The 27,820-nt window shown below is 43.9% G+C and overlaps 1 protein-coding gene across 4 annotated transcripts in view; it reads right to left on the reverse strand.

Annotated features, from left to right (window-relative positions):
• Nucleotides 1–1,349: 1,349 nt before the first annotated feature.
• Nucleotides 1,350–27,820, reverse strand: part of ccar1 (cell division cycle and apoptosis regulator 1) — a 39,265-nt gene continuing 12,794 nt past the window's right edge. For 3 of the 4 annotated variants that reach the window (XM_083775329.1, XM_083775327.1, XM_083775328.1), the window contains 20 exons: nt 26,773–26,899; nt 24,855–24,974; nt 23,157–23,349; nt 22,484–22,631; nt 21,922–22,077; nt 19,732–19,957; nt 18,881–18,994; nt 17,966–18,132; nt 16,836–17,046; nt 15,433–15,516; nt 14,521–14,709; nt 13,826–14,017; nt 13,076–13,339; nt 10,779–10,920; nt 9,271–9,356; nt 7,787–7,933; nt 7,347–7,470; nt 6,843–7,028; nt 3,237–3,442; nt 1,350–2,891 (listed from right to left, as the gene is read on the reverse strand). In XM_083775329.1, the coding sequence (XP_083631455.1) occupies nt 2,799–2,891; nt 3,237–3,442; nt 6,843–7,028; nt 7,347–7,470; nt 7,787–7,933; nt 9,271–9,356; nt 10,779–10,920; nt 13,076–13,339; nt 13,826–14,017; nt 14,521–14,709; nt 15,433–15,516; nt 16,836–17,046; nt 17,966–18,132; nt 18,881–18,994; nt 19,732–19,957; nt 21,922–22,077; nt 22,484–22,631; nt 23,157–23,349; nt 24,855–24,974; nt 26,773–26,899 (3,175 nt within the window). In that variant the 3' untranslated portion in view covers nt 1,350–2,798. The remainder of the gene's footprint in view (nt 2,892–3,236; nt 3,443–6,842; nt 7,029–7,346; nt 7,471–7,786; nt 7,934–9,270; nt 9,357–10,778; nt 10,921–13,075; nt 13,340–13,825; nt 14,018–14,520; nt 14,710–15,432; nt 15,517–16,835; nt 17,047–17,965; nt 18,133–18,880; nt 18,995–19,731; nt 19,958–21,921; nt 22,078–22,483; nt 22,632–23,156; nt 23,350–24,854; nt 24,975–26,772; nt 26,900–27,820) is intronic. The other variant, XM_083775330.1, reaches the window with a different exon arrangement.

Genomic DNA, 27,820 nt, shown 5'->3' on the forward strand with positions numbered 1-27,820 from the left:
AATCTACCGGTACATAAGTAACTGTAGTAACTAAAGATTGCAAATTATTGTAGTGGAGTAAAAGTGCAATAGTTGCCTCTGAGATGTAGTGGAGTAGAACTAAAAGTATATTGGAAACTGGAAATACTCAAGTGAAGTAAAAACATACTTCAAAATTGTACTTACTGTATGTACTTAAGTTACTTTCCATCACCGTGTATAGAAGACTTGCCATCAGGACCAGGAAGCACTGCGTTAGGCGTGGGTGGGTGTGCTGGAGGTGTGCTGGAGGAGTGGAGGGGGGGGGGAACGGGATGGGGCACCACACGACCACAGGCAGGCAGAGTCTGGGTTCTTGTGGTCCAACTGATACAAAGGAAAAAGTTGTTTATGGCAATGCCATCGAAATTGAGAAAGTTCATGGAATAAAATGGTAAATAGTGCATTTATATAGCGCCTTTATCCAAGGCGCTTTACATAGATTGTGCATTACATTCACCCATTCACACACCGATGCAGGAGGAAACCATGCAAGGCACCAACCTGCACATCGGGAGCAATTAGGGGTTCAGCGAATTGCTCAAGGACAGTTCGACAACTCGAACTGAATAAAGCAAAGTAAAAACTCACTACTTACCCAATATTGTTAGGCCAAGTCCAAATCTGGGATTTGCGAAACCAAGTGAAAGGAGCCCGTTTCCTAAAGTTACAATTAACACAGAATATAATATGCTTTAAGTAATATCATTCTAATGTAAACCCATGTTGATGTTCCTACATACTGTACAATCAATCATTTGAGGAAATCACTAATTGAGGCTTTATCCCTTTGCTTCTATGAAATATCTGAGACCATTCATGTTTATGAAAAATGCTTCTGAACATGCATCTATTGTTAGTTTGACCACTTCAAATACTCTTTAATCTTAATATCTATAGCCAATCTTTTTTTATTAATATATCATAATCTTCATTTCCCTCAATGTCGAACATAAAAATCTACATTTTGCTGATATACACAAAGAATACAAATGGCATATTATATTCCTTAATCGGATATTTGACAATGAGATATAGGGCCAGGCAACGGTATCTTCTATGAGGAATCAAATTAACCCATTTTGGACTGAGGTTGATAAAAAGGCTTCTAAATCCTAAAAAAATTCTGAAAAACGTATGTCAGTGGTGCTCAACCCTTTTCATGTCAAGGACCCATCTCAAAATATGTAGTTCCAGGGACCCCCCAGAAGCAAATACTTGTGTTCGCTCTGAAATATATATTCAATGATTTGTGCCACATTTTAACGATAAAAAAAAAAAAAGCAGACATACAAGCTCGTAGCGCCATAAGGAATGAAAAGGAGAGCACATAGTGTTAAAATGAACCACTTTTATTTTTGCACAAGACACCCACAGAGTTTACTGTCCATAGAAAAATAAAACTGGCTGCTTTGGAGTTGAATTTTAGTTTAGGCTCTTTTCTGGAACAACCCAAAACAACCGATGCTCAGAATTCTGACCTGGACTTGGGGGGGGAAAAACAACCCAAAACTAATTTTGATTCCTTCACCATTACAGACATTCATTCAGCTTCAGGCTGGGATATGGTGACGATATTTTTCTTTTTCTACTCACATCACATCGATAGCTTGTAGATCGGATATTTTTGCCATTTGGGAAAATGTCAACAGAATTTGAAAAGTATAAAATAGGGCTTAAGCGATTAAAACCCAGAAAAAAAAACCCACATCCATAAACCTAGACAATATCTAGTCTTCACACATCACCATATCAAAATAATATGGACATATGCCCAGCCGTAATACAGCTAAACCTTGGGAACATGTTTTCCCCTTGTTCAAAAACAAAAGGTGGATGCTATTCTTCAGATAGTGAAACAGAAAACACATGACTGGGCAGCAACACTGGTTTTTCAAAGGGTTTTCATGTCAAGGACCCCCAAATTCATGCATTTGGTCAGACACCCCAATAAAAGATTCATTTGCGCCAATGCGCAAGTGACCACCATTCAACTATTTGCGTTGTGAAAATATTTATACAACGTTTCGTATGACTTTGAGGCTATATCAACTCATTTTGTTGGTGGGGTCCTTTGGGAACACCCTCAAGGACCCCTGGGGGTCCGCAGACACCACTTTGAGAACCAACGCAACGTACAGTCATGAGTGGCAGAGCGAGGATTCAGCCAAGAGGTGCAAACAGTAAATGAGCTGTACTGTAGATGAGAATGGAAGCCAGCGAACACAGCTGTCAGTTAAATTGAACATGAAGAACATGTTTACAATGAATGGAATCAGCTGGATCCCACCCCACCCATAGTTGTCCAAAATAAAATTTGATTTATTTTATATATACGTTTTTAATTCTGTTGCACATAAATAGCATTATTATTGCTATACAAAAAAAAAGTGAACTCTGAGAAGCACAGTTTGCACACACATACTGGCATAAATAAATGTGGTTCTTTGATGGCAAAATGACAGGGCAAAACAAAATGAGAGAAAAGAGAAAGGTATTCAACCGACCAAAGTAATGAAAAACTTGTGAAATGCTCGAAATGAGAGCGTCATCACTGCCTACATACATGGTACATCTACGATGTTTATAAACAAACCTAGGCAAGGTCAAACAAAAAGTGAAATCAAACTCATAAATGGTTAAGATCTATACATGTCCTTGTGAGACAATAGGTCCAAAGAAAGCAAAAACGGAATCAAATTATACCCATTTAGTGCATATTTACATGTTTGTCTGTTTTTCAAAAGAAAATGTCACAGATGGGACTTCATCTACTTGCATCATTCATTCGTCTCTGCTCCGTTTGTTTGAGATGTGGGAGTTTGGTCGTCAGGTAGTGTTTCAGATGGAGCCTCTGGTTCTGGTTCTTGGTTCTAGGTGGGGAAAAAAATATTGAATTTGAATGTAAAATAAAAACTGATGACAACAACCACATTAGAACAATTGGGATAATTGGCCATTCTCACTTTTAAGTAGGCCTGTCACAATTATTACAGAATTGCCAAATCGCAATTACTTGAGATAATCGCAATCATCTTTGCATAATTGTCCATGTTGAAAAGTGTCACTACATTTGAAAGACTAGAAATAGCAGATCTGCAAGCTTACAACACGTCACAATTAAAATCGTTAATCGCAATCATTTGTGCGACAATTAATCGCCAACTTAAATCTGTAATCGTGACAGGCCTACTTTTGAAGCATGGTTTGTGCGTTACCTTCTTGAGGACCTCCAGCAGGTCCTTGACGGTGCCGTTGAGCGTGTCGACCGTGCGGGTCAGCTGCTGGTGGTAGGCCGTCTTCTGCTCCTCCGTGGCCTTGAGGGTCTCCTCCGTCTGGCCCAGGTGGGTCTTCACTTCCACCAGCTCCCTGGTCTGAGTCTTGTTGGTCTGCTCCAGCTGGCTCATCTGCTTCACGTCTTCATCTGGGGAGAACAACAAGCACAGCAGGGCTTTTAGAACAGCTTTCACCTTGGGTGGGTGAAATTCGTCATGCAAGCTCCATTGATTTATTTTTGTTTTACGCCGGTCAGAGAGGCCCATGGTATTTTCACTCGTGGCAGCATTGCTAATCTTCGCCTCGTTAAACGTAGGAACCAGATCTGCAAATGATCCTTTGCTCATCTAGGGGCATCCTAGTGGATGATCCTGGAGATTGAGATTAAACCAATGGGCTATACGCACACATGCCATTTTGGAAAGCACTTTGGCCCCTTCCCCACTTCCTTCACAGGTGTTACCGATGACACTAATGAAGGCTCTGTTCCATTCTGGTCAAACACAGTCATGGTGCTGCTATTGTGCATGTTGGCTCACTGATATTCTGTGTTATTTATGTTGGTCAGTATTAACCCATTCTGGACGGGAACCCGTTTTGGTGTTTTAAGCTCTACAAGCTCATAGCACGGCACCGAGTGCTAAAGCAACCACGGATAAAGCGGACGTCCAAGTGGACGCTTATGGGACTATAACTCTGAGACTGTGCAAAAGGAACCTTACGGGTCCATTTGGTTGCATTTTCAAACTCTAACTTGAATTAACTGAACACAAAATTGTACATTGGGGTCGCACATAGAGATGCAACCGATCCGATATTATATCGGTATCGGCCTCCGATCCAGCTTAATTAATGTATCGGAGATCGGATTTGATACACCGATACACGCTCCGATACAGGAGGGGGGGACACGTGTTAATGTTTACAGTCCGTCCTGCACAGACAGTGCAGTGAGCGAATCCAACCTCCAGTATGTACAGACTGCAAACAGAGACTATAGAAAAAAGCCCCACTAAGGTGCAATATGCAAGAGAATGGAATCACTTACAGACTTAACAGTAATAAAAGTATAAAGTTTACCCGTCATCGCACGGATGATGACGGATCAGTCAAATCACTGCATGCTCAGTTCAGTTGTGTGGTGGAGCCTATCATCTATAGCTGCGTTCTGACATTGTTGATGAGATTGCTCTTGTAATCCATTCTTCTGCTATATATTTACTGCACACACGTGCTGTTTAGCGCTATGTGATTCAATCTTTGTAACTTTATTATTGCCATTGAAAAAAATGCTGCTGTGACGACGACGATGATGAAGAATAAGCACGTCGTCGTCGCGGTAAAATCCGTCTTTATATAATTGGCTCAGTTATCAAACCATGACATTGTTGTCAGTAGCTCAAACACTGATTCAGATTGTAAGTGTAGTGCAATTCTTAAGACAGACAGACAGAGTTTGCAAACTAAAGTAGCAACACAACACCAGCTAGCACCATAACAAACGTCCTGAGGTATTTTTTTTCTCCCCGAGTTCTGTCGGTAAGGCTCAGGGCTTTTGTCACATGAAAGCGCAGCTGATTCCCGGCATCGCATTAGGGGTAAAAAGGTACCACGTGTATATAGCAATAATAATAATTACTATTATTATTATTAATAATAAACCATAGAATGAATTAACAGGTTACATGCAGGCATCACTTTAGGGGTAAAAATGTACCTTTGCACATAATAATAATCCATAGTATTAATTAACAGGTTGCCATTCCCTTAAGGTTTACAGGTTAAACAGTTCATATTCTTATTTTTACAGGTTAAACACTTAACCATAAACATCCCCTCTTTGAATTTTTTTGTATTCATTTGTTTTGCTATGTAGCCTACAGCAATTATCGGATCGGCAAATATCGGATATCGGGAAATTTCAAAATTAATATATCGGATCGGATCGGAATTGAAAAATCAGTATCGTTGCATCTCTAGTCGCACATGGGGGACATTACTTTAATAAGAACCAATGCAGTTTATAATATGTGCCAGTCCACTGATCAGCAGCACTCCCATAGCAGAGGAAAGGCAAAATGAAGTGGGTCTGGACTGGTTCTGTAGCAAAGCTCAAAATGAGTCACATCACTGTCCTGGTGGACGACTGACACAGAGTGTAGCCTGCAGGTCGTTATCACTGTCCTGGTGGACGACTGACACAGAGTGTAGCCTGCAGGTCGTTATCACTGTCCTGGTGGACGACTGACACAGAGTGTAGCCTGCAGGTCGTTATCACTGTCCTGGTGGACGACTGACACAGAGTGTAGCCTGCAGGTCGTTATCACTGTCCTGGTGGACGACTGACACAGAGTGTAGCCTGCAGGTCGTTATCACTGTCCTGGTGGACGACTGACACAGAGTGTAGCCTGCAGGTCGTTATCACTGTCCTGGTGGACGACTGACACAGAGTGTAGCCTGCAGGTCGTTATCACTGTCCTGGTGGACGACTGACACAGAGTGTAGCCTGCAGGTCGTTATCACTGTCCTGGTGGACGACTGACACAGAGTGTAGCCTGCAGGTCGTTATCACTGTCCTGGTGGACGACTGACACAGAGTGTAGCCTGCAGGTCGTTATCACTGTCCTGGTGGACGACTGACACAGAGTGTAGCCTGCAGGTCGTTATCACTGTCCTGGTGGACGACTGACACAGAGTGTAGCCTGCAGGTCGTTATCACTGTCCTGGTGGACGACTGACACAGAGTGTAGCCTGCAGGTCGTTATCACTGTCCTGGTGGACGACTGACACAGAGTGTAGCCTGCAGGTCGTTATCACTGTCCTGGTGGACGACTGACACAGAGTGTAGCCTGCAGGTCGTTCAGCCTCAAGTCTCCTTTATGATCCACAAAGTATGAATTGGGTCTTAGAGATGCATTCACTTCACACTGGATGAGACATTATTTGTTGGAGCAAAGCGATGTCAGCATTAAGACAATGTAACAATGTGACGTTGAGCATTACACTTCTTTGTCTTTCGTCGCTTCTTTGTCCACAGAGTGCCGGATCATAAGAGTAAGGCATTCATTTATGGGAAAAAAAAGATAAGCTGGGATGCACACGACCCTTTGGGGCTAGTTCTCAGGGGAGAACCTTGAGACGTTGTTTGGTGGGACGTCTCTACACTCTACCACGACGTTACATTATCCAGCAAAATGAACTACTCACCTAGTGATGCGGAGGTTCCATGTTTAACATACTTCCAAAGGGTATACATCGTTTAACTCACAGATGCATGGTTTTCATATCACAAATATATGAACTTTGGCTAAAATCTTGTGTTTAATCCACGTGGGCTCCTGCTTACTTAGACTGGCGCTTCGAACAACCAAAACAGACTTCATATTCAAAATAAGAGCCACTAGTAACACTAGTTTTAATTCCAAGTGTACTTACAGGACGTAGATAGACACTTGTAGTATGTGGCACCAGTTATGTGCCCCACTGGAGATAAGGCGTTTCTACCCGGCAACAATATGCCAACTTAAACTATGACAACAAGGTCGTACCTATTTTGGCATCCTGAATGATGAGCTTCTGTTCGATGTCCTCTCGTGCTTTCTCACTCTTTTCCAGCTTCTGCATCATGCTGCCGATGTCCACCATGGCGCCGTTGTACACGATCAGGCTGCCGGACTCGGTGGCCTCCGACTCGGTGGCGATGCCCTTCGAAGACGAGAGCAGCGCTCGGTTACCTGGGAGACACAGGGAGGAGGGACTAAAGCCATGCAATGTGTAACTGTGGTTTTAATACTTTTTATGCCGGGGAATGTTTTAACCCATTTAGGCCCAACGTCAAAATTTTTAAATGTCTTCTAAATCATGACAATTTTCGTCCTGGGCATCATTTAATGTTAATAGCTAAAACCTTCAAAATACATTGTATAATAAGACATGTTTGTAGAATTGTGGCTCTCATTTTGAGTCCACTCATTTTGCCAAAAGATCCATTGGGCTGGAGGCCAGAGTGGGACGGTTTTGCCAGCATGGAGTGAAGAGGCAGCGTGGCTCACCAAGCAGGGTGTCTATGTGGGGCTCGGTGACAGAAGGTGCCGTCTCGTCTTTCCCCTTGTCGGTCAGTTTACGGTAGTGACACGTCGACTCTCTGATCACAGGTTTGTTCAACAGCTTCTTTACCTGGAACAAAAACAATATGAGATGAACGACGTCTCACGGGACTTTTTACTGACTTGTCGAGAGAGAGACATGGTGTAATCTGTGGACAGCTGATAAGCCGATGAGAGTGAATTTTAAGTGTATTAATGAGTAGAGTAGTTCACCCAAAAAGAATCACTTGTTTTCTAATCAATTACACACCCCTTGAATTCATGGAGATTCATTTGATGTCACCCATTGAACGATGACCCGGTCATCAAATGATTGGCTCAGGAATGGCTCAAAAACACACAAATCTCTTATTTTTTCTGATTTTTTGGGTGAAATGCATGTGTACCTGAGCGCGAGACAGGTGCAGTCCCAGCGTGTACATGATCTCCTCCAGGTCTCTCTCCATCAGGTAGCCACAGTGGCTCTGGTCAAAGTAGACAAACGCCATGAGGAGCTCCCTGTTGTACGTGACCATCAGCTTCTTCTCCTTCTCCTGGACAGACGCACACAAGACTGTCTTTCAGACTAAGATCGTCGTTGTCGGGTGGAAACCTCATATATTCTCCGGATTAAAGTTCAAAAACAGCAAAAGTAACAGATCCACAAGCTCTCAAAACGCTTTGCGACGCATTTCAATCTTGTGGATCTGCTACTTTTAATGCTTTTGTGTGATGCTGTAGTTGTATGATAATCAAGTAGGGCATTCATTTACAGAAAAAACACAAAAAGAGATTTCTGCCTGACAGCACCTAAATGTCAGAAGGTATAAAAAGTGTCAGTGAAATAAAAAAAACTGTTAAAAACAAAAAGCAATGCCATTTATAATATTGTGCCAGTCCACTGATCAGCAGCACTCCCATAGCAGAGGAAAGGCCAAATGAAGTGGGTCTGGACTCGTTCTCTAGCAAAGCTCAAAATGAGTCACGTCACTGTCCTGGTGGACGACTGACACAGAGTGTAGCCTGCAGGTCGTTCAGCCTCAATCCAAATGTATAGTATAAAACGGAAAACCTACAAGATCACAACGCAACACAATGTGATCTTGTAGGTCTGCCATTTGTGACGCGCGACACCAGAATCAGAATAGGCTAGCGCAATGGCATGATTTAGTTGCGTTTGACTTATCGTCGGTAGAACTTAAAATAAGAGCACCATTTGTAATTGACCCGAAAATGTTTTGACGGATGTTTAGTTTTCACTTCTGCTACAATTAAGATATAAGATTAGTCAGTGTGAACCCATTGTTAGTATACAGTGCCTTCGGAAAGTATTCACACCCCTTCACTTTTACCACATTTTGTTTTGTTACAGCCTCATTTCAAAATGGATTAAATTCGTTTTTTTCAATCAATCTACACACAATACCCCATAATGATGAAGTGAAAAAAGTTTTCTCAAATATTGTTAATGTATTAAAAATAAGAAGCTGGAAAAACACATGTACATAAGTGGTGGTAAAAGTGAAGGGGTGTGAATACTTTCCGAAGGCACTGTATATTTATTATCACTATTGATAGGTATGGAATTGTGCATCTCCAGACACGTGCATTCCCCTCCAGTAGCACCTAGACAGTACGTTTCCTTTCCTCTGAAGTTATCAAGCTGATATCAGACACGTTTCATGACCTGACGAGGATGTTATAGTTACATCCAAACGACTTGCACCCTGCTAAATAAATAAGGCTTCACCTGTCCGAGTCTACTCCAGTGCTTTCCTTCTACAACGGACACAGCAAAAAGAATGATGTACAATATACCATAGTGGTATTTCGGTTAATAATTAGCGACAACTGGTGATTAAAAGCACGTTTTTGGACAACTTGAACCAACCTTGTCTTTGGAGGATCTCTCTTTGGAGGACTTGCGGTCATCTTTGCGTTCCTCTTTCTTGTCGTTGGAATCGTCGTCATCTTTATCTGAGGGACCGATTACAGGACAGAGTGAGACAGAGATACGGTACACTAATCCACATGTTAAGGGCAGTCAAATCCTTTCAAGTCCTAATGTGGAGTACATTCTTTCTGATATCATATTTCACACAAATACAGTTTACAGTAGGTAACGCTTGGTTAACCACTTGAACCCCAGCATGCCTATTCTCCAGAAAACATCCCCTTCCTTATAGGCTTCCTTAGGCTTATAGAGCCGGGTTCTTATCGAGCCCACTATCGTGCATTTTCTTCTATTTCGTGGAAAGATGGGAGACGACATTTATTTTTAAATCTTTTACTAGGTCCTTCAAATACAGTTAACTGGTTAATATGTGTACCGTCACTTTAAAAGTATGTTTACCTGGACAGCGCTGGTTGGAAGGCATCAATACATTTTTAAGACCGACATGTTTGTGCCAGCATGGATTATTTACAACATTTATTTCTTGATCGCCTCTTGTCGTGATTGTTTAAACATGATGACGTCATGGGCCGCTATGCTCAATAACAGGCTTATATACCGGGTACTCAATAAGCTTGTTATCAGGTTTCTTTCCGGTATCGAGCTCCATCCCTAGTTGGAAGCTTGTAGATTAGCCATTTAAATTTTTAAGAGATTTAGTGTAGACTAAAAGAGGGGGGAAAAGCGGTCCAAATTCAGATGTAACTCGGCTCTCTTTTACTATGAACAAGCGGGCGACAATCTTTTCTGCGTGGAGGTCTCAGATATCGTGGAAAATGTTATCCATCACATGCTCAGCGTGGTGCATGATTTCTCTTCACAGACCTGATTACTTTGTAACAAAGAAACAGCCTACATGTCTAGAAAGTAAACACGTGGCTTCACGGCACGCCGCATTTCGAGCTTGTAGATCTGCTACTTTAGGCACTTGTGTGATGCTGTAATATCACGATCAAGTGTCAACAAAATGAAATCGGTACCCGAGAGCAACAAAATGCCTGCAGCATCCTAACATTTTTCTGAAAAACCTATGGTTGCTAAACATAAAATCTAAAATGAAACGGATGCTTTCCAGGTCTAAAGGTTAAGCCATATTAAGACCTGGAACTATGGTTCGGATCGGGTGATCGGAAATCGGGGCCGATCACGTCATTTTCAAATAAATCGGGAATCGATCGGGAGCCAAAAAACATCATGATATTAGACTGGAGATTATCTGTGATTTCACAGCGAACGTTTTTTAACTAAAATCTTTGCTTCTGGGGGGGTCCCTTGCACAAGACATTTTCTGTTGGGGGTCGGCGGCCAAATACGTATCATTCTGGGGGTCCTTGACATGAAAAGGTTTGAGAACCACCGATATAGAAACATAGGTTTTTCAGAAAACGGTCAGGATTTAGAAGACATTTTATAGAATCTCGTCTCAGGTCTAAATGGGTTGGTACCGTGGTCGTCATCGTCCTCGGCCTCCTCTGCCTCCATGGGGTCGTACTCCTCTGCGTTGGCCGTGCTGCCTCCCTCGTCCTCGTTCTCGTTCTCATCCTCCTCGCGAGACTCCTCCTTCTTCAGAACCTTCTCGGTTTCATCCTGGAGGAAAACAAAACACGGCATGATGATGAAGATGTGCCACTCGGTAGGCCTGTGACACTAACATCTGAAACAGGTTTATGACTACAAGTATTTGGGTTCATATATATCTTCTTCCCAAAATCTGGTCATCCCAGCTTAGTAAGATGTTAAAAGTATTAAAAGTAAAAATATTTAGGACGACCGTTGAGCCGATTCTACTCTATGGCTCCGAGACATGGACAGTTGGACACTTAAATTAGAGAAACGGTTGGATGGCACTTACACCGCCTTCTAATGAGAGCGCAAAATCTGTCTTGGAAGAGCCACCCATCGACTAATCTAATATACGGCAACCTTCCCCGTGTCCGATCCAGAAGAACACAGTTTGCCGGCCACTGCTACAGAGCTGACAATGAGGTTATATCTTCCCTTCTTCTCTGGAGTCCTGCCTCAAAGCAGACCAGAGGTAGAAAACTGTCGTTCCCTGATGTCATCGCTAGGGACACATGCATCAGTAAGCAGGAACCAGGGATGGCAATGAAGTACCGGAAAGTCTGGCGTGGCATTGTGAAATCCATGATCTCGACCGCGGTCGAAAAATTATGAGGATGACAATAAAATAATTAGGGCTGTCAAAAGATTAAAATATTTAATCAGATTAATCGCATGATTGTCCATAGTTAACTGTGATTAATCGCAAATTAATCGCATATTTTGTATCCGTTCTAAATATACCTTAAATCAGTGGTTTTCAAGATTTTTCATATCAAGGCCCATTATTTATTCTGCATTTGAGCCACGGACTCAGACCCAAACTAAAGAACTGTATTGATGTTGGCCAATGGTACCATTACGAGAGATGACAGGCCATGTTGATCAAAATAACATGTTTTCTAATTGTGTAGACTTAAATTAACTTAAGTAATTAATGCAGCTGTTTAACAATTATTCAACTCTTGAGTGTAAAATTGAACCAAATGGACACACTTGGTTTCATTTTACACTATCAAGAGTTAAAGATTTACAAGGGTTCATTTGGTTACCAACTCTCATCATTTAGCTGGGGGCCACCTGGAACCCCCTCAGGGACCACTGGTGGTCCCCGCACCACTGGTTCAGAACCACTCCTTTCAAGTTTGAAATACTCTTATCAATATGGGAGAATGCTTGCTTTATCGCAAATGCCATGGAAGAGGGAAACAAAATCATAAACTCAACACACACACACACACACACACACACACACACACACACACACACACACACACACACACACACACACACACACACACACACACACACACACACACACACACACACACACACACACACACACACACACACACACACACACACACACACACACACACACACACACACACACACACACACACACTTCCAGACGAGAGGCCCCCTTCCCTGCCTCTCTCGCTCCTGCAAGGACGCGCAATCATGCTGTCAACATTAGCTTTAGCATTAGCATGGTCTGTGTAGCATCAAGCTTTTACAACTGACTGCTATATTTGTCAACCAAAACGGCCAGAGTTTTGCTTTTGCCCAATGCCCGATTCTGATCTAACACATTGTGGAGCAAATTAATTAATAACAGGTCCAAAGGAGTCCAAAAGGAGGCATTCAGACGAGTGCACTGCTCACAGCTCAACTCCCCCAGCCCAGTGCGCACAGGCTAGACGAGAGAGAGAGAGAGAGAGAGAGAGAGAGAGCGAGAGGAGGGGGGAGAGGCGGGGCTCACTGACTGCCTGCATTCACAATTTCACGAGTCTCTCAACCTGTCAAACTTCAGTGCGTTAATCACGCGTCAAAAAAAATAGCGCCGTTAAGAGGATTGTAAGTTAACTAGTTAATAACGCGTTAACTTTGACAGGCCTAAAAATAATATATGATGGTGACAGCCCTGTGTACGGTAGATGCTGACACGGGAATGGCGCCTCCATATCTTAATAAATATTGTTAATAAATCCTAAAGAGAAAGGTCTATACTGAAGAGAACAAGTCTTGGCTGCACATGCGAGCAATTTTGTTTGTGAGACAGGACTTGACACCGACAGACAATTTACACTTCCCAATCATGGGATCAATAAATAATTTAATCCCATCCTGCGGCAATCCCGAAAAAAGTCATCCTCTAGTGTAGTCTAGCTGCCGTCCTTGCCTTCTTCTTCTCCTCCTCGGCGTCCTCTTTGGGTTTCTTGGCTGCCGGTGGGTCGTCTCCAACCTCTCCCTCGTCTGTCTTCTCCTTCTTCACCTTCACCTCGGGCTGCTTCTCCGCCGCCTCCTTCTTCTCCGCCTCCTTCTTGGCCTTCTTCTCCTTCTCCTTCTTCTCGTCCTTGGCGGGGATGGAGGCCAGCGCCTTGTAGATGCGGAAGCCAAAGTCCCTCTGCAGCATCTCGTTGAACAGCTCCGCAAACAGGGACACCTGGACAGACAGACGGAATCAGAATCAACTTTATTGTCAAATCACAGTTTTACAAGTAAAAAAGTGGGTGAAATCCGTTTTTGTGCAGTTCCCAGAGAAAGAGAGAAAGGAATCAACAGAAAAGACCAAGAGAGAAACAGAGAGAACGAAAGATAAAGAATTAAAAGAATAAAGGATCAAAGATCAAAGAGAAAGCTAAATAGAGGAAAACGGATGCAAAAACTGATGAGTGAAAAAGAAAGATTCAAATAAACGAGAAAGAACTAAATGAAAATAAGAAAGAAGCAAAGAAAGAATAAAGGAAGTCCAGTCAAAAATTCTGAAGTCACCTGTTGAGTTTCATCTCATTTCGACAGGGCCGTCTAAGTTTAGCATTGAACGCTGCATTCATCTCCACAGAAAGGCAGATAAGAAGACAACAACGAGGCCTGTATACAGTGTGTGTGTGTGTGTGTGTGTGTGTGTGTGTGTGTGTGTCAGTGTCACCTCAAAGGAGTGCTCCTTGTTGTCCTCCAGCCTGTAGTCCAGCAGCACGCTCAGGGACATGACGCTGCAGTCAAACTTGCCGTTCTTGGCGGCCCAGTTGGGGTGCACGATGATGGTGGGCTCGTCGGGGAGGACGTAGCGCCGCTCTCTCCGTTGGCGCTCCTGCTCCTCCAGCCGCTTCCTGTCCTCCTCCTGAACCAGAGCACACGCCACGCAACATACATTAGACATTTTGATTGAATACTTGAGAAATGGGACATTCTGCAGCAGTGTTGTTTTTTGGCAGCAAATTTTGATTTTAGTTTTAGTCATAGTCTCATAGGCACATTTTAGTCACCAGGAATGTCTTAGTGTTAGTCTAGTTAAAAAAAATATATATTGTATTTTGGCGGGCCTTGATGCCGTCGTAATGACAGTTTTAACAAATAGCCGATCTACAAGAGATCCAGTATAAGCTCACAACACATCGCGCTGTGACGCGTTGTGAGCTTATACTGGATCTCTTGTCGACTAGTCCCTTCTTAACATTTTAGTCTAGTTTTTATTTGTTGACGAAATTGTCAGTATATTTAGTCTTAGTTTTAGTCACCATAGCTTAGTTTTCGTCAATTTAAAAAGGTAGTCGACGAACATTTTTAGTTTTAGTCGACGAAATCAACACTGTTCTGCATATAGGTCTCTCTGGTTGCTTTTACCTCTCGGTCCTCCTCGGCGCTACGCGGCTCCTCCTCCTCCGCAGCCTTGGTCTCCGGTTTCTCGGGCTCCTTGGCCTCCTCCAACTGCTCCTCCACCTTCAGCTGCTTGGTGAGGCGAGCGATGAGCTGTGACTTCAACCCCTTGGAGCTCAGCGAGCGGCAGTCCAGCTCCTTACGCAGGTCATTCACCTTGGAATGGGACAAGCACAAAAGGGACAACCCATTTTGACCTGTGATCAGATTCAAAAAATGTCTTCTACATCCTGACAGTTTTCTGAAAAAGATATGTTTCTATGTCAGTCGTTCTTCGATTTTCAAAAATAGCAGACCTACTAGCGCTTTCATTCCAAATCGCTTTACATAGGCACCAACCTGCACATCGGGAGCAATTAGGGGTTCAGCGTCTTGCTCAAGGACACTTTGACACTAACTCTGGGGGAGACCACAGGGATCGAACTGGTAACCTCATGGTTCTCAACCAGCTGCTCTACCGGCCACTCTACCCCTGAGCGACTCCCGCCCATGAAAGCCTATTTCTAGCAATTGCTCTCTCTGAGGTGTAAATTTGGAATTGTGGGATTAACATACAGAATGCCGATACGATTATGAAAGAGAACTCACGACTCAGGGGTTTTTAATTTTCAAAAACATCCTGAAGTGTTCTTGCATGGTTTCCTACCATGTGTGTGTGAATGTAAGGCACTATTTAAATGTATATTTATAAATTTTATTCAGTGGCAGAAATGGGCTTTCACAGAAAATCATCCGTTAAGGAGCTTTACAATAAGGGTGTGTGGATTATTATTAACGCTTGAGGTCACTGAAATCAATAAGAACAAATAAGACATTCCCACATGCTAGGGAGGGAATCCTGAATATATGCAGAGGTCTGCGTCGGAGCTTTAATCGTACCTTCATTGACTTCGGATCAAGTTTAGCCCAGTGAGTGGGAGTGGTGACCTCCTTGGAGTCGTCTTCATCCTTCTCCTCTTCCTCCTTCAAAAAAGGGAATTATTCAGAGAGAGAGAAGAGAAAAGAAGAGAGAAAGACAGAGGCAGGACAGCAGACAATTAGACACTCTGCTCTGGAACCAGTGTCAGCTTGTGAGAAACAAAAGTTGATCCGTGCAAGAAGCAAGGTCACATCTGCCTTTCATAGCCTTGTCCTAGTGAGCTCACGGCAGGGTTTATAGTCCACTGCGACTGGGGAGGGGGGGGGGATGGGGGTGTACACAGGGAAATGCTCTCTAGCTCTTTACAAAAACCCACGGAATAGCCCCAAACCCAGCGGCCAATCAATGCAGTTCTGTGGAACACAAAAAAGGTAAAAATCAATGACAGGTGCGTCCAAAAGGTGTGTGTAGCCAGGTACATCAGGTGAACTCAAGCTGGTCTCCAAATGGAGCACGAACTGGGCAGCCCTAGCGTGGCCTGAAACTGGGCTTTACTTGCCAAATATACATATTTTTGTGTTTAAGGATCTACGTCATAAAGAAGACATCTGTCTCCAACGAACTGCCCTGGAAAACCAAGTTCTACATGTCGCCCCCAAATCAGAGTATAGAAGTCAAATAACAGAAACAGATAAACAAGACTTTAGGTGGTTGGGGAGGGGAGGGGGGGGTTGCCTTTTTGAAGTCAGCCGAAATCAAATAGTCATGAAAGGTCATATGAAAATAAATGACACAATGCCAGGACAGACATTAAATGCAACTGACCACAGATTCCAGCACAGCATTTAAAATCCCCATTGGATTCAAGCCCGATAATTAAAACAATACCTTTTGAGTCAATTCTGGAACTTGCGTGCAAGTAACCCAAATTAAACTTTTGTATTCATAATAACAAACAAACATACACACACAATGCTAATTAAGATTGAGTGGTTTATACCCAGATTGGCACCCCCTAGTGGTTAGTAGCTGGAAGCTGTAGAATCAGTTGCAACAGTGTCTGCAGTTAAAAACCTACACTCACTGCTTCCACCGAGTGTGTTGGCTGGATGTGAGGGAGGGTGGGAGGAGGAGGGGGGGGTGGATGGATGGAGGAATGGACCGGTTGGAACACAGCAGAACAGGTAAAGGGTGGAGGAACAAACATAACAGACTTAGGAGGGGTGGGGGAGGGTGGGGTGGGTTGGGTTTGGGAAGGGCTCTGGTGTTACGATAATCTGTGTGTGTGTGTGTGCGCCTGACCTGTCTGGTGCAGTGGTGTGAGTGGTGCGGTGTTTGTGTGTTCAGTGTGTGTATCTGGGCTTTTGTTTTTGTTCCTGTGAGAAGCGGAAATGAGAAGAAGAAGGGATTAGCGGTTCAGTGCCTGTTCTCCATCCGCCTCCTTTCGCTCGGCCGACAGCTTCTCAGCCAGCTGCTCCCGGAGTCGTCGCGACAGCCCCTCCCACTCTGAGCGGGTAGGAAGACAATGCCAAACATCCGGGAGAAACAAAACCACTGTCTCCACATGTGCGGGGACTGTCCGCCCCTTGTGAGTCTCCTCCGGCCGGTGATAGCGAATCTCTGCAAAACGATACCTGTCGCAAAGGAAGAAGGTGCATTGGAAAGAAACATTCTCGTCAGGACACATTAAAAAAAACGGCAAGCCTTTTGCTAGGGCTAGCCTCCCCCCCCCAATACAACTAGTCCCACCCAGTAGGTCACTGAATGACCACAGGAGTCATTGCAGTGAGCTTCATCCCCACAACAACAACAACACTGACAACAACAAATGGAATCAGTCTGCAGCTCTCCAACAGTTGTCACAGGTTACGGCAGCCATTTTGAGACACGTTGACAGACAATGACAGACAATATGTCGCACCCACCAAAAACCCCACCCCTATTATCCTTCCCCATCAGCCAATTGGGTGAGTATTCTGCGTTTAACCTAGGATACATTTACAAAACCCCATTACACTGGGGGGCATGAGAAAAGAGACAGCATCAACAAGACAGTGAAAGCAAGTTAAATATGTAAGATATTTAACAAGAGAATCAAACGACATAAAGTAATGGTGGTGTCTTCTGGTCCAGGCCACTGGTTATCCGAAGTCAATGCATTCATCACACACAAACACACATGCGCGCGCGCGCACACACACACACTCACACACACACACACACACACATCTATAAATATATAGAGGCAGGACAACAGCACAAAGGCCAAAGGGACATTGCACAATCAAAATAATTGAAGTAGCAAATTAAAAACACAGATTTATAATCATTAATATGGAAAACAAAACAAAACCAAAAAGAAAAAAAAGGAACCCGTCCAATGAGTCAGACATGAGTCTGTTGCCGAGGCAGTAAAACCATGCAGCAGAGATGGCACAGTCTGGATTTTGGGGGGGTCGTTTCTTTTCGAGGCTTAACTGAGTCGGTTTAGACTTAAGAGGAAAAAAGACGGGATGGATGGATGGGGGAGCTGGGTGGCGGTACAGTACTTACCACTGAGTACATAGACTCAGATCTATGCCAGTCAGCGCCTTGCAACAGCGTATGGCTGTCTTTATGAGCACCGACGGCTCGTTCTCTGGGTCGGCGCCGTCCAGAGACGGAGACCAGTGACCGCCGATCGCCATGGCCTCGTCTTTACCTCGCATGCCCACCAAGAACTGAAAGAGAGAGAGAGAGAGAGAGAGAGACGTAGGGGAAAACACAATGAGAAACAACCACAAAGAACTGAAAGAGAGAGAGAGAGAGAGAGAGAGACATAGGGGAAAACACAATGAGAAACAACCACAAAGAACTGAAAGAGAGAGAGATGTAGGGATCTCTCTCTCTCAACACAGTGAGAAACAACCTGGATGAAGGAGAGGAAGGACGCATGGATTAAAGCTGAAATTAAATTAAATCTCACGACTGACTGAAAATGTTGTATGCCATAAACTTGGCTGGCATATGACGTCATTTCGGAAAGCCATGCATTGGAGCGGCAAAAGTCCTTCAAAAAACACAGAATCATGCGGATCGAATGGTGTAAGCAAAAGGTATACGAGGCGGGTCTACGAAATGAAAACTGTTAATAAGCAATGCAGTTTATAATATTGTGCCAGTCCACTGATCAGCAGCACTCCCATAGCAGAGGAAAGGCCAAATGAAGTGGGTCTGGACTCGTTCTCTAGCAAAGCTCAAAATGAGTCACATCACTGTCCTGGTGGACGACTGACACAGAGTGTAGCCTGCAGGTCGTTCAGCCTCAAGCCGATCTGGCCGGTTCCGATAATGCTACTGATTAATCGTGCATCCCTACTAAAATGTTAGGGAGGGACTAACTGGTTGTGTGCAGGCGTCACTCCCAGACAATAGCCCATCGACAAGCTCAAAATCAACACTAGGGGTCCCAGTGGGTGTTGGGCGTACCTTGATGAGTCTAGCAGGGTGCTGGAAGGAGTCTCTCGTCTCCTGGGAGTCCTCGGCCAGAGCACAGGACTTGTGGTACAGCTCTTCTAGGCTGGGGTTGGCCAGCAGCATCACCTGAACATACACACACATCCTTGGGTTCAGTTTGAACTAGACAAAGTGCCCCTCGGGGCGCAGGTCTCCACCAGGGCAGGTCAGGTTTGATGCTCCGATAGATCGGTCGCGGATATATATCGGCCCGATCACCGACACGATATATCGGAGGTCTAAAATTCACCGATCCGCAAATCCGATAAAAATGGCTAAAAGCTGCGCAGTTTACATCCAAAATAATGTGTCACTCTCTCAGTTCTGCACCGCTTACTGGAGAAGTATATCACATCACTCATTCGGTCGGGCAGCGCAACTAATCCCCCTCTCCCCACACACACACCTACACCACAGCCACAGAGAGAGAGAGAGAGAGAGAGAGAGACGCGTTAGAGAGAGGCGTGAGAGAGAGAGAGAGGATGGGGTCGCCTTAGCAACAAGCTAAGCTCACAATCAAAGCATGTAAAAATAAACGTTAGATCTGCGATAGAGAGAGAGGGAGAGAGACGGGTTAGAGAGAGAGAGAGAGCTTAGTCTCCTCGGATCTATGAAATGAAAACTGTTAATAAGCAATGCAGTTTATAATATTGTGCCAGTCCACTGATCAGCAGCACTCCCATAGCGGAGGAAAGGCCAAATGAAGTGGGTCTGGACTCGTTCTCTAGCAAAGCTCAAAATGAGTCACATCACTGTCCTGGTGGACGACTGACACAGAGTGTAGCCTGCAGTATATGAGCGATTTGAATCAGCCGTGGGCCTACCTTGGCACTGTAGGTGTGATTGGCGTCGGGCGGGTCTAGCACGGCGGTGTTCTTCACCAGCGGGTCCACCTCCTTGTGCAGGATGTGGAAGTTGCAGTAGTTTCCAAAGTGGAAGGGCCGCTGCAGCGGGAAGCCGTCCACCCAGGTGAACACCGCGTCAAAGAAGTCGCTGGGGATGTAGAGGCTCTGGTAGCGCCGCCGCAGCTCCATCATGTCGCAGTTGGAACTGCGGCGGAAAATATGGACACACACACACCTGGTCAATGAGGAGGAGGTTCATTTACATTTATTTGGTTCAAATACTGTACAAATATGTATTCATGTATTTAATAATGCAGGATGTAATATGAACGGGAAGGACTATAATGTCAGTTTTCAATTCATTCTGTCAAATGTGTCATATAATCCCATATGGGATGGGCCAAAGTGGCGTGACACGAAAATAAATATTTACTTCATTCACACACGTTAGCATGATGCCACATTGCCACCACACCTGGACATCGGTGTCAGGTGGAAGCCTTGTATGAACAAAACAGTTATACTAGGGCTGGGCAAGTATCGTGGTTTTTAAATGCCACCATTTTTAACACTTTAAAAGGGATCTTCAGTGATTTCACTTAATTCAAATATCACATTTATTTTGTTTTAAAATGTTCTAGTATGGGTGTTGAGGTGGCCCGCTTACGATCCAGATTTTAAGCCTGGTGTGTACGATCAAACTTTCAGGCGATGGGCTCGGTATGGTTTTTCCTCTTACAGTACTGCCATGAAAGGCAATGTGTTATTGAACTTTGAACAATTGAAAGATATATGTATGTGCATAGATAACAAGGACTTTTTTAGATACCTCCAAATACGAGAGTACTTTATGGGGGAGGTGAAAGCATCCGAGCCGGTGGCCTCAAACGATCTCATACAGGTTTTATTCAGGCATATAAGCATGAGTCTAAAAGAGTAGTGTCCAGTATATATAATGCCCTGGTTTCAGCTAGGGTCAATTCCACAGAGTACATTAAAACTAATTGGGAAAAAGAGTTGGAGATTACCATCACATCAGAAGAATGGGCAAACATGTGCAATACACAAATTACATCCACCAATTCAAGAATGTGGAGAGAATTCTGTTGGAAGACCCTAACGAGATTTTTTATTACCCCCAAAATTAAATCAAGACAACTGAAAACAGATCAGCCATGCTGGAGACAGTGTGGCCACAAGGGGGCGGGCCACGCTCATATTTTCTGGTCTTGTCCTAAAATTCAGAAATACTGGCAGGACATCCACTCCACCTTGGAGACCATTCTGTGTTTTGAGATACCTCTGTCTGTTCCTTTTCTACTGTTGGGAAATATCCCTGAAGAGTTTCTAATACATGATAAATATTTAATCAAGATTAGCAGCAAGTAAAAAAGCAATCATACGACGCTGGTGCCAGCAGGACCCACCAACGAAAGAACAATGGATGGACATTATTGGGGAACTGTATGCTATGGAAAAACTAACATTCATACTTAGACTACAAGAGGATAAATTCTATAAAAAGTGGGAAAAGTGGAATCTCTTCTCTCAGCCTAGAGATATTGCAATAGGATTTCATTGAATGTTTTTTGTAATATGAAAAATGCAGCCTTTTTTCTTTTACTTTTTGTCTTTTTCTTTTCTTTCCGTATAGTCTTGTCAGTTGTATTTTTCTTATCTGTTCTTCCTTCAAAAAAAATTAAGTGAAAAAAAAAAAAAAATGTTCTAGTATAATAAAAGAAATATCACACCTGTGTGAAATGAGCGGTGCAACTATAATTGTATTGTGATAATTACTGTACTCCTGTACTGTACTATTGTAATAATTATAGTGCACAGTGTGAATGACGCTCAACAGCGCCAAGGTAGGTCACCCATCGGTATTGCAGCTGTTCCTACTCCAAACGGACATACATAGGAAGTAGGAACTAGGCCAGTCATTGGAGCGGCGTGCACCGCTCAAAAATGAATAACGTTTTAACTCAAATGCTTCTGGTCCCTGGAATAACATGTTTTTAGATGGGGGTCGGTGGCCAATTACATACAGTATCGTTTTTGGGGTCCTTGACAAAAGGGATTTCAGAAAACCTTCAGGATTTTGAAGACATTCTTTAAATGTCGACGTCAGGCCTGAATGGGTTAATCTAATGTGTGATAGTTTCTACCTACCCGTCCAGGCTGAACTTGGAGAACTGCACGGTGTAGCGGGGAGCCACTCGACGGGGCCGGCGGGGGGAGCGCTCGCGCCTCGGAGAGCGCTCTCTGGAACGCTTGCGAGTCGGCGAGCGCTCTCTAGACCGCCTGCGCTCGCGGTCCCTCTCGCGGCTACATGGCGGGTGAGGAGAGGAAGACAAGACGTTAAAACTTAAAAGCCACAGATGCTCGAAGAGGAACAAGCACATCACGGCCCTCTCTGAACCAGACGCTTCCAGTTTTCACAGTAAACAATCGCAGTTTAGGCAAGCTAGATTTAAGACTTTCAAGCCTATTATAAGAGAATTAAATGTTAAGCAATTGAACCCTAAGCATCCATATTCTTCCCCAGAAATAGCCGATCTACAGGCTCACAACGTGCCACATCATGAGATTGTAAGATGGTACACTGGATGGATTTAGTATAGAAATTATGAATTCACAAAAATAATGAACTAAGTATATGCGGTGTAAGTTTTTCAGAAAACCTTAATGGATTTAGGATCAGTAGAAACCCTGCATGGGTATGACCGCTGACCTTCGTTCTTCTTTAGTCCTGAGGATGAGCTCCGGGCCGCGGTCGTTGTTGCGGTTGGGGAAGCGAGGCGGGGGTTCGATCCGTCGGACCGGCTGGGGCTGAGGCATCATTCTCACCGGGGGCTGAAGAAGACCGCCGGAGAACACATCTACGCACAAATGAACCCAGACAAAATACAACCGTTTGTGGGTGGATGAAAACACATCAACTGGTCAGACCCGCCTGAAAATGGATTTTTCTGTTTATTTAAGAGCCGGAGCGATGGGGAGACCTCTGGTAATGAACAAATAAGTCAATGTTTACTCTCAGGATATAGATAGAGCTTTACCGTTTTAACAAAAAACATCTCGCTTTAACCAAACAATATCACTTAAAGGGCCACTTCACCCCATTTCAAACCAGATCTTATTGAGTGGTGCAACCATAGGGTCACTCCAATGCCCAGCTTTATCCGTCCCTCCATCCCTATGTATGTTTAGGGTACCAACAGGGGGCGCTGTTGCACCACTCACTTCAGACAGGTCAGATTATTTTAATTATGTTATGGAGACAAGAATCACTTTCCTGGGGTTCTCTCTTCCGTGGCCAAATACACACATTCGGTGGTCCTCCTTGACATGAAAAAGTGTTAAAAGGCACTGATCCAAGCACAGTGTGAAGAAAGAGAGTTCACCTTTGGGTTGTGGCAGCAGGGGCTGAGGAGGGTTCTGGAGCAGCGGGGCCAGGGAGGCGGCAGACAGCTGGGCCTGGAGCAAGGAGGGTGGAGGGCCCTGTGGCTGAACATTGAAGTTGGTGGGAGGGGGCAAGGACTGCAGCATGGCGGCCGTGGGCTTCATCATGTTGGGTGGAGGTACTTGATTCTGGTTCTGGTAAAACAAGAAAGAAAAGAAAGCAAGAAACCCGACAGGGCTAGATCAGGATACCTTCAGTAAAGAAAAAAGCCACAGTAGCAGAAGTTAGCTTTGTGTGCTTCTGATCTGTCTAATCTGCGTGGTGTGTTAAAAGTGTGGAACTCCTTTTACATCCAACTGAACAATATTTCCACCTGCAATATTGTCTCCTTGAGAGAAACGAAGTGGGGGAAAACGTTTGGACGTCTGCATGAGTGAAGCGTGTGAGCGCATTCTCTGCAAAGCCTGATTTTCACCCATCCCTCGCTTATAGGACAAACTTCAATATCAATCTAAAGGGATTGAAGACGCTTTAGTTTTCACCACCTCAGAAAACATTGTCACCAATTTACAAATTTGATTCATTTGTAAAGCAAAACTTTACACGTGTTTGTGGACAATGTGGAGTGGATGTTCTTTGGATGAAAAAAGAAAAGTTAAGTATAATGGATGAAAAAATAAAAGTTAAGTATAATTGACTAAAATAAAAAGTAAAGATTAAACGTGTGAAATATGGGTGTGTTCAAGGTGCACTCCAAGAAATCATTCTGCCAACCAACTCAAACCACAGAAATATAATTTAGACAAAAAACATTCCACTTAACCACCTGCACCCTAGTGTCCCTATTCTGGGGGTGAACATTCCCTATAAATAGCTTGCCTTACAGAAATTCCAACTATTTTCGGCAAGAAAATTACCTTTTCTTTATACCGTATTTTTATATGTATATATATTTCTTGGCATCACTCATCAGTTAAAAAGGTGTTGTGCAGGTGTGCAGGTAATCTTATGGATAGCACCATTAGAAAACTCAAAATTTCACTGTAAACTGCCATGTCCCCTGAAATATAAAGACATTTATCAATTTCCACAAAGTTTTGAAGCTCAAAGTTGAAAGAACAACCTATGAAATAAAAGCAACAGATCAGGCAACCGTCATTAAAGATAAAAAATTACATTAGGAAAAGGCTAATAAACTACCAGAAATTGTGTTCTAGATCTATTGATTAGGCACAATTGGCGTTATAAATATTTATTTTCTTTTACAAATAGATTTGTAAAAGGAATAGGATTATCTTTTTATTGTGTATGTTTTTCCTATCCTGATGACTGCTTGGCACAAAACAAATTTCCGCAAAGACAAATAGATAGTCTATCCATCCATCTATCTATCTATCTAATTATGCATTAACAGAACTGTGATGCCTCAGAAATGCCTACGACGTTCTGAAGACTGGATAAAAATACTGCCTGCCTCTCTCTGCAACTCAAACTGACATTGCTTCCTGTCCCCAAACTCTTTAAGGCATGCCTCTGTCCAGTGTCCGCATGGGCTGCAAACCAAATGAACACTCACTCCTTTACTAATAGTTACATTTCACTGTAAGCAAAGCAGCAGGGTGAGAGAAAGAACCCGGGAAGACAAAGAGGATATATAAAATAAGAACAGGGAATAGAGGGGCTTGTGTTTGTGGGTTACATTTTGTCTGTTGTCCACAGAGGAGTGCATGTCTGAGTAGCGCATCTGCATCCCTGGATCACTGTAAAAACTGCCCATCTGTGGAGAAGCTTGAGGTAAAGGCTGAGGCTGCTGTTGATGCTAGGAGGGGAATTGAGAACACAGCAATCAGTACGTAAAACAACAGCAAAGCGCAATACATACAAATAAAACACACTGAAGGATTAACCCATTCTGACCTGAGATCAGATTCACACAAGGTTTCCACTGGACACACACTGGTCTGATGAACCCATTCTGACCTGAGATCAGATTCTAAAAATGTCAGTCGTTCTTCGATTTTTCAAAAAATAGCAGACCTACAAGCTTGTATCGCGCCACTCGGTGGCGCGATATGAGCTTGTAGATCTGCTATTTTTCAATAGCTAAAGCATAACATGATGCCCGGTCAGAATGGGTTAAGGTTGGGCGATATGCCAATTTTTTTCAACCGCCCATCGTCAGACAAATATTCGCCGATTGACGATGTATTCGTGTCATAAAAGTAAAGTGAGAACAGCTCACTGCAGGTCGCAAAAAAGCCAGATCTACAAGCTCTCAAGGCGCCACGTCCTGCCTGTTTTTGCAGCTCCGTTCGCTAGGCGTTGAGAGCTTGTAGATCAGTCTGTTTCTGCAGCGCAGCTGCGCAGCCAGGGTAACTTGCTCCCTTGCCTCCCCGCACCGGTCAGTCGGAGGCTCAAGGCAGAGCAGCGGAGCCCGGGCGGGCTGATCCACACAGGCTCTCAAGGCATCACGTCCTGCCTGTTTTTGCAGTGCCGTTCGCTACGCGTTGAGAGCTTGTAGATCTGTCTATTTTTGCAGCGCTGGTGTCGGGGTTCGTTGTCAATAAAAATAACTTAGATTACAGGCAGATATGAAGTTCAATCAGTGGGTTGCAGCACCAGTAGGGGCTACACGCTAAGCTAAGCGCCATTATGATCCCCGTGCCTATACACTAACACTAGTAGACAGTTTTTTTATTTTCCCCCCCGCCACTCACGGGTGGTGCATTGGGATTGTGATGAGACACGAGACAGCAGTGTGCATTCTGTTGTGACTGTATATTATTAAACTGCATGGGACTGGACTCCGGAGCTTAAACAACATGTAGGCTACAGCCTCCCTCAGCAACCAAGGCTCCCAGCCTTTACTTTGGCTGGCGGCTGCCGTAAGTGCCGTGCCCCGGTGCCCGATGCTGCCGAGTGCGGGGACTGTGGGAGCATACATTATAACGGAGGAGGTGATTTCGCCCGGGCCGCTGTTACTACTTTGCTGGGACAAATTGATTCACATGTTGCTCACACTTTATAGGTTAATTGGGCTAAATCGTCCCGAGAAATCACCTAATAAAAATATTCGGTGATTGGATTCGTATATTCGCGATTGACGATGTATTCGTATCGTCACCCAACCCTATGAAGGATAATTTCAAATTTGATCACACTCACAGACACACGTCACCAAAACACGCACAACACCACCACAGGAAATTGGAATGTGTCAATAATTGCCCAATGTAAAATATCAGAGCATGATGAAAGTTGTTCAGGATTCGGGTCCTGTCCACCAAAGCCATAACGCCACACATTTCACAACGTTCAGCAATGGCGTTGCCAAAAATGCGGCGCTCCGATTGTGAACATTTTAAAATGCATCATGCGCCTTGGTGGACACATCTCCTTAATTGACAGTATAGGCTCATGTTCAGGAATAAATGTATGGCTAATGACTGAAATCAATGTCAGTTGAATTCGTTCTCGTTTAATACTTTTATCATTGACATCAAGTTATCTAAAAAGGCCCATACTAGAGGTGTTGTAAAACATTTGGTTGACTTTAATGTTAAACTAGCGATGAATACACCATGCTGGGACTGCTTGGGGGAGTGTTCTCTTCTCACCGACGGGTTGGATAGCTGAGGTAACGTCTGGATGCGTTGAGCGTTCCACTTGAAGGGCATGTTGGGGTTGTACACAGCCTCCACTAGGACCCTGTCACCCACCTGAGGAGTCTTGCCCTTCACAGCGCTGAACACAACAGAACACAAAACATACCGGCTCAGTTTCCTGTTGTCAACTACGGCGTTTGAATGAAAATGTGACATGAACGTCAGCGCCACAATTGGACATTAACAGGACGAGAGGGTAAATCTACATAGGAGCACAAAACTGCTTAACATGGCTAGACAAACTTCCTCATCTCAGAAACGGGCTCTGTCAATTCATGCCAAATTGTGTGTACAGCAACATTACCAGTTCTGGTTAGATATGTAAAGGTCCGTTCTGATGGGCAGCGACTGACGATCCTAGTAATTCATTTACAATGAGGTGTGCATTAATTTTGGACGCGTGGAGGAGTTGAGGGGCGACAACACAACATAAAAACTTTTTAGTGGGCAAGGTCCCGTGAAATTGTCATGCGTGACCGTTTCGTGCACACGCCCCCAGCACTAGACCTGGATTCTGTTGAGCTTTTTTTGTACTCTATGCGTCCCGTGCCCCTCATGAGCAGACCTGTCGTTGAGCCAGGTGACAACGCCTGCGTCACGGACCCCCCGCGTGGAAGGACCTTAAGTAAGAAGGTCTGGTTAGAGTGTGGTAAGTTACAGGCTACTGTAATTCCCAGGCTCACATCAATGTACCCCGCAAAATAATCATATTTGAACTGGGGTGCCCCAAACCCTGACAAGCACTTGGAATGTAGGTGGTGATGCATTCAATTTAGTTTGACTCAGTTCCACAGGTAATATATAATTTATAGACTATCTTTTTCATATTATTTGACAATTTGGTCAATGTTTCACCTTAATGTTATAGTAGTTTGTCGTCGATTACCTTCGATGCAGTAATGCTCTTTTTTTCCTTTTCTTTCCGTTTTTGTGAGGTATTATAAAGTCCTTGGAATACTTTGGGGGACACCCTGAAACCCATGCTGAGAACCACCGACTG

The sequence above is a fragment of the Protomyctophum parallelum genome (assembly GCF_964188405.1).
Source record: "Protomyctophum parallelum genome assembly, chromosome: 10".
Classification (NCBI taxonomy): Eukaryota; Metazoa; Chordata; class Actinopteri; order Myctophiformes; family Myctophidae; genus Protomyctophum; species Protomyctophum parallelum.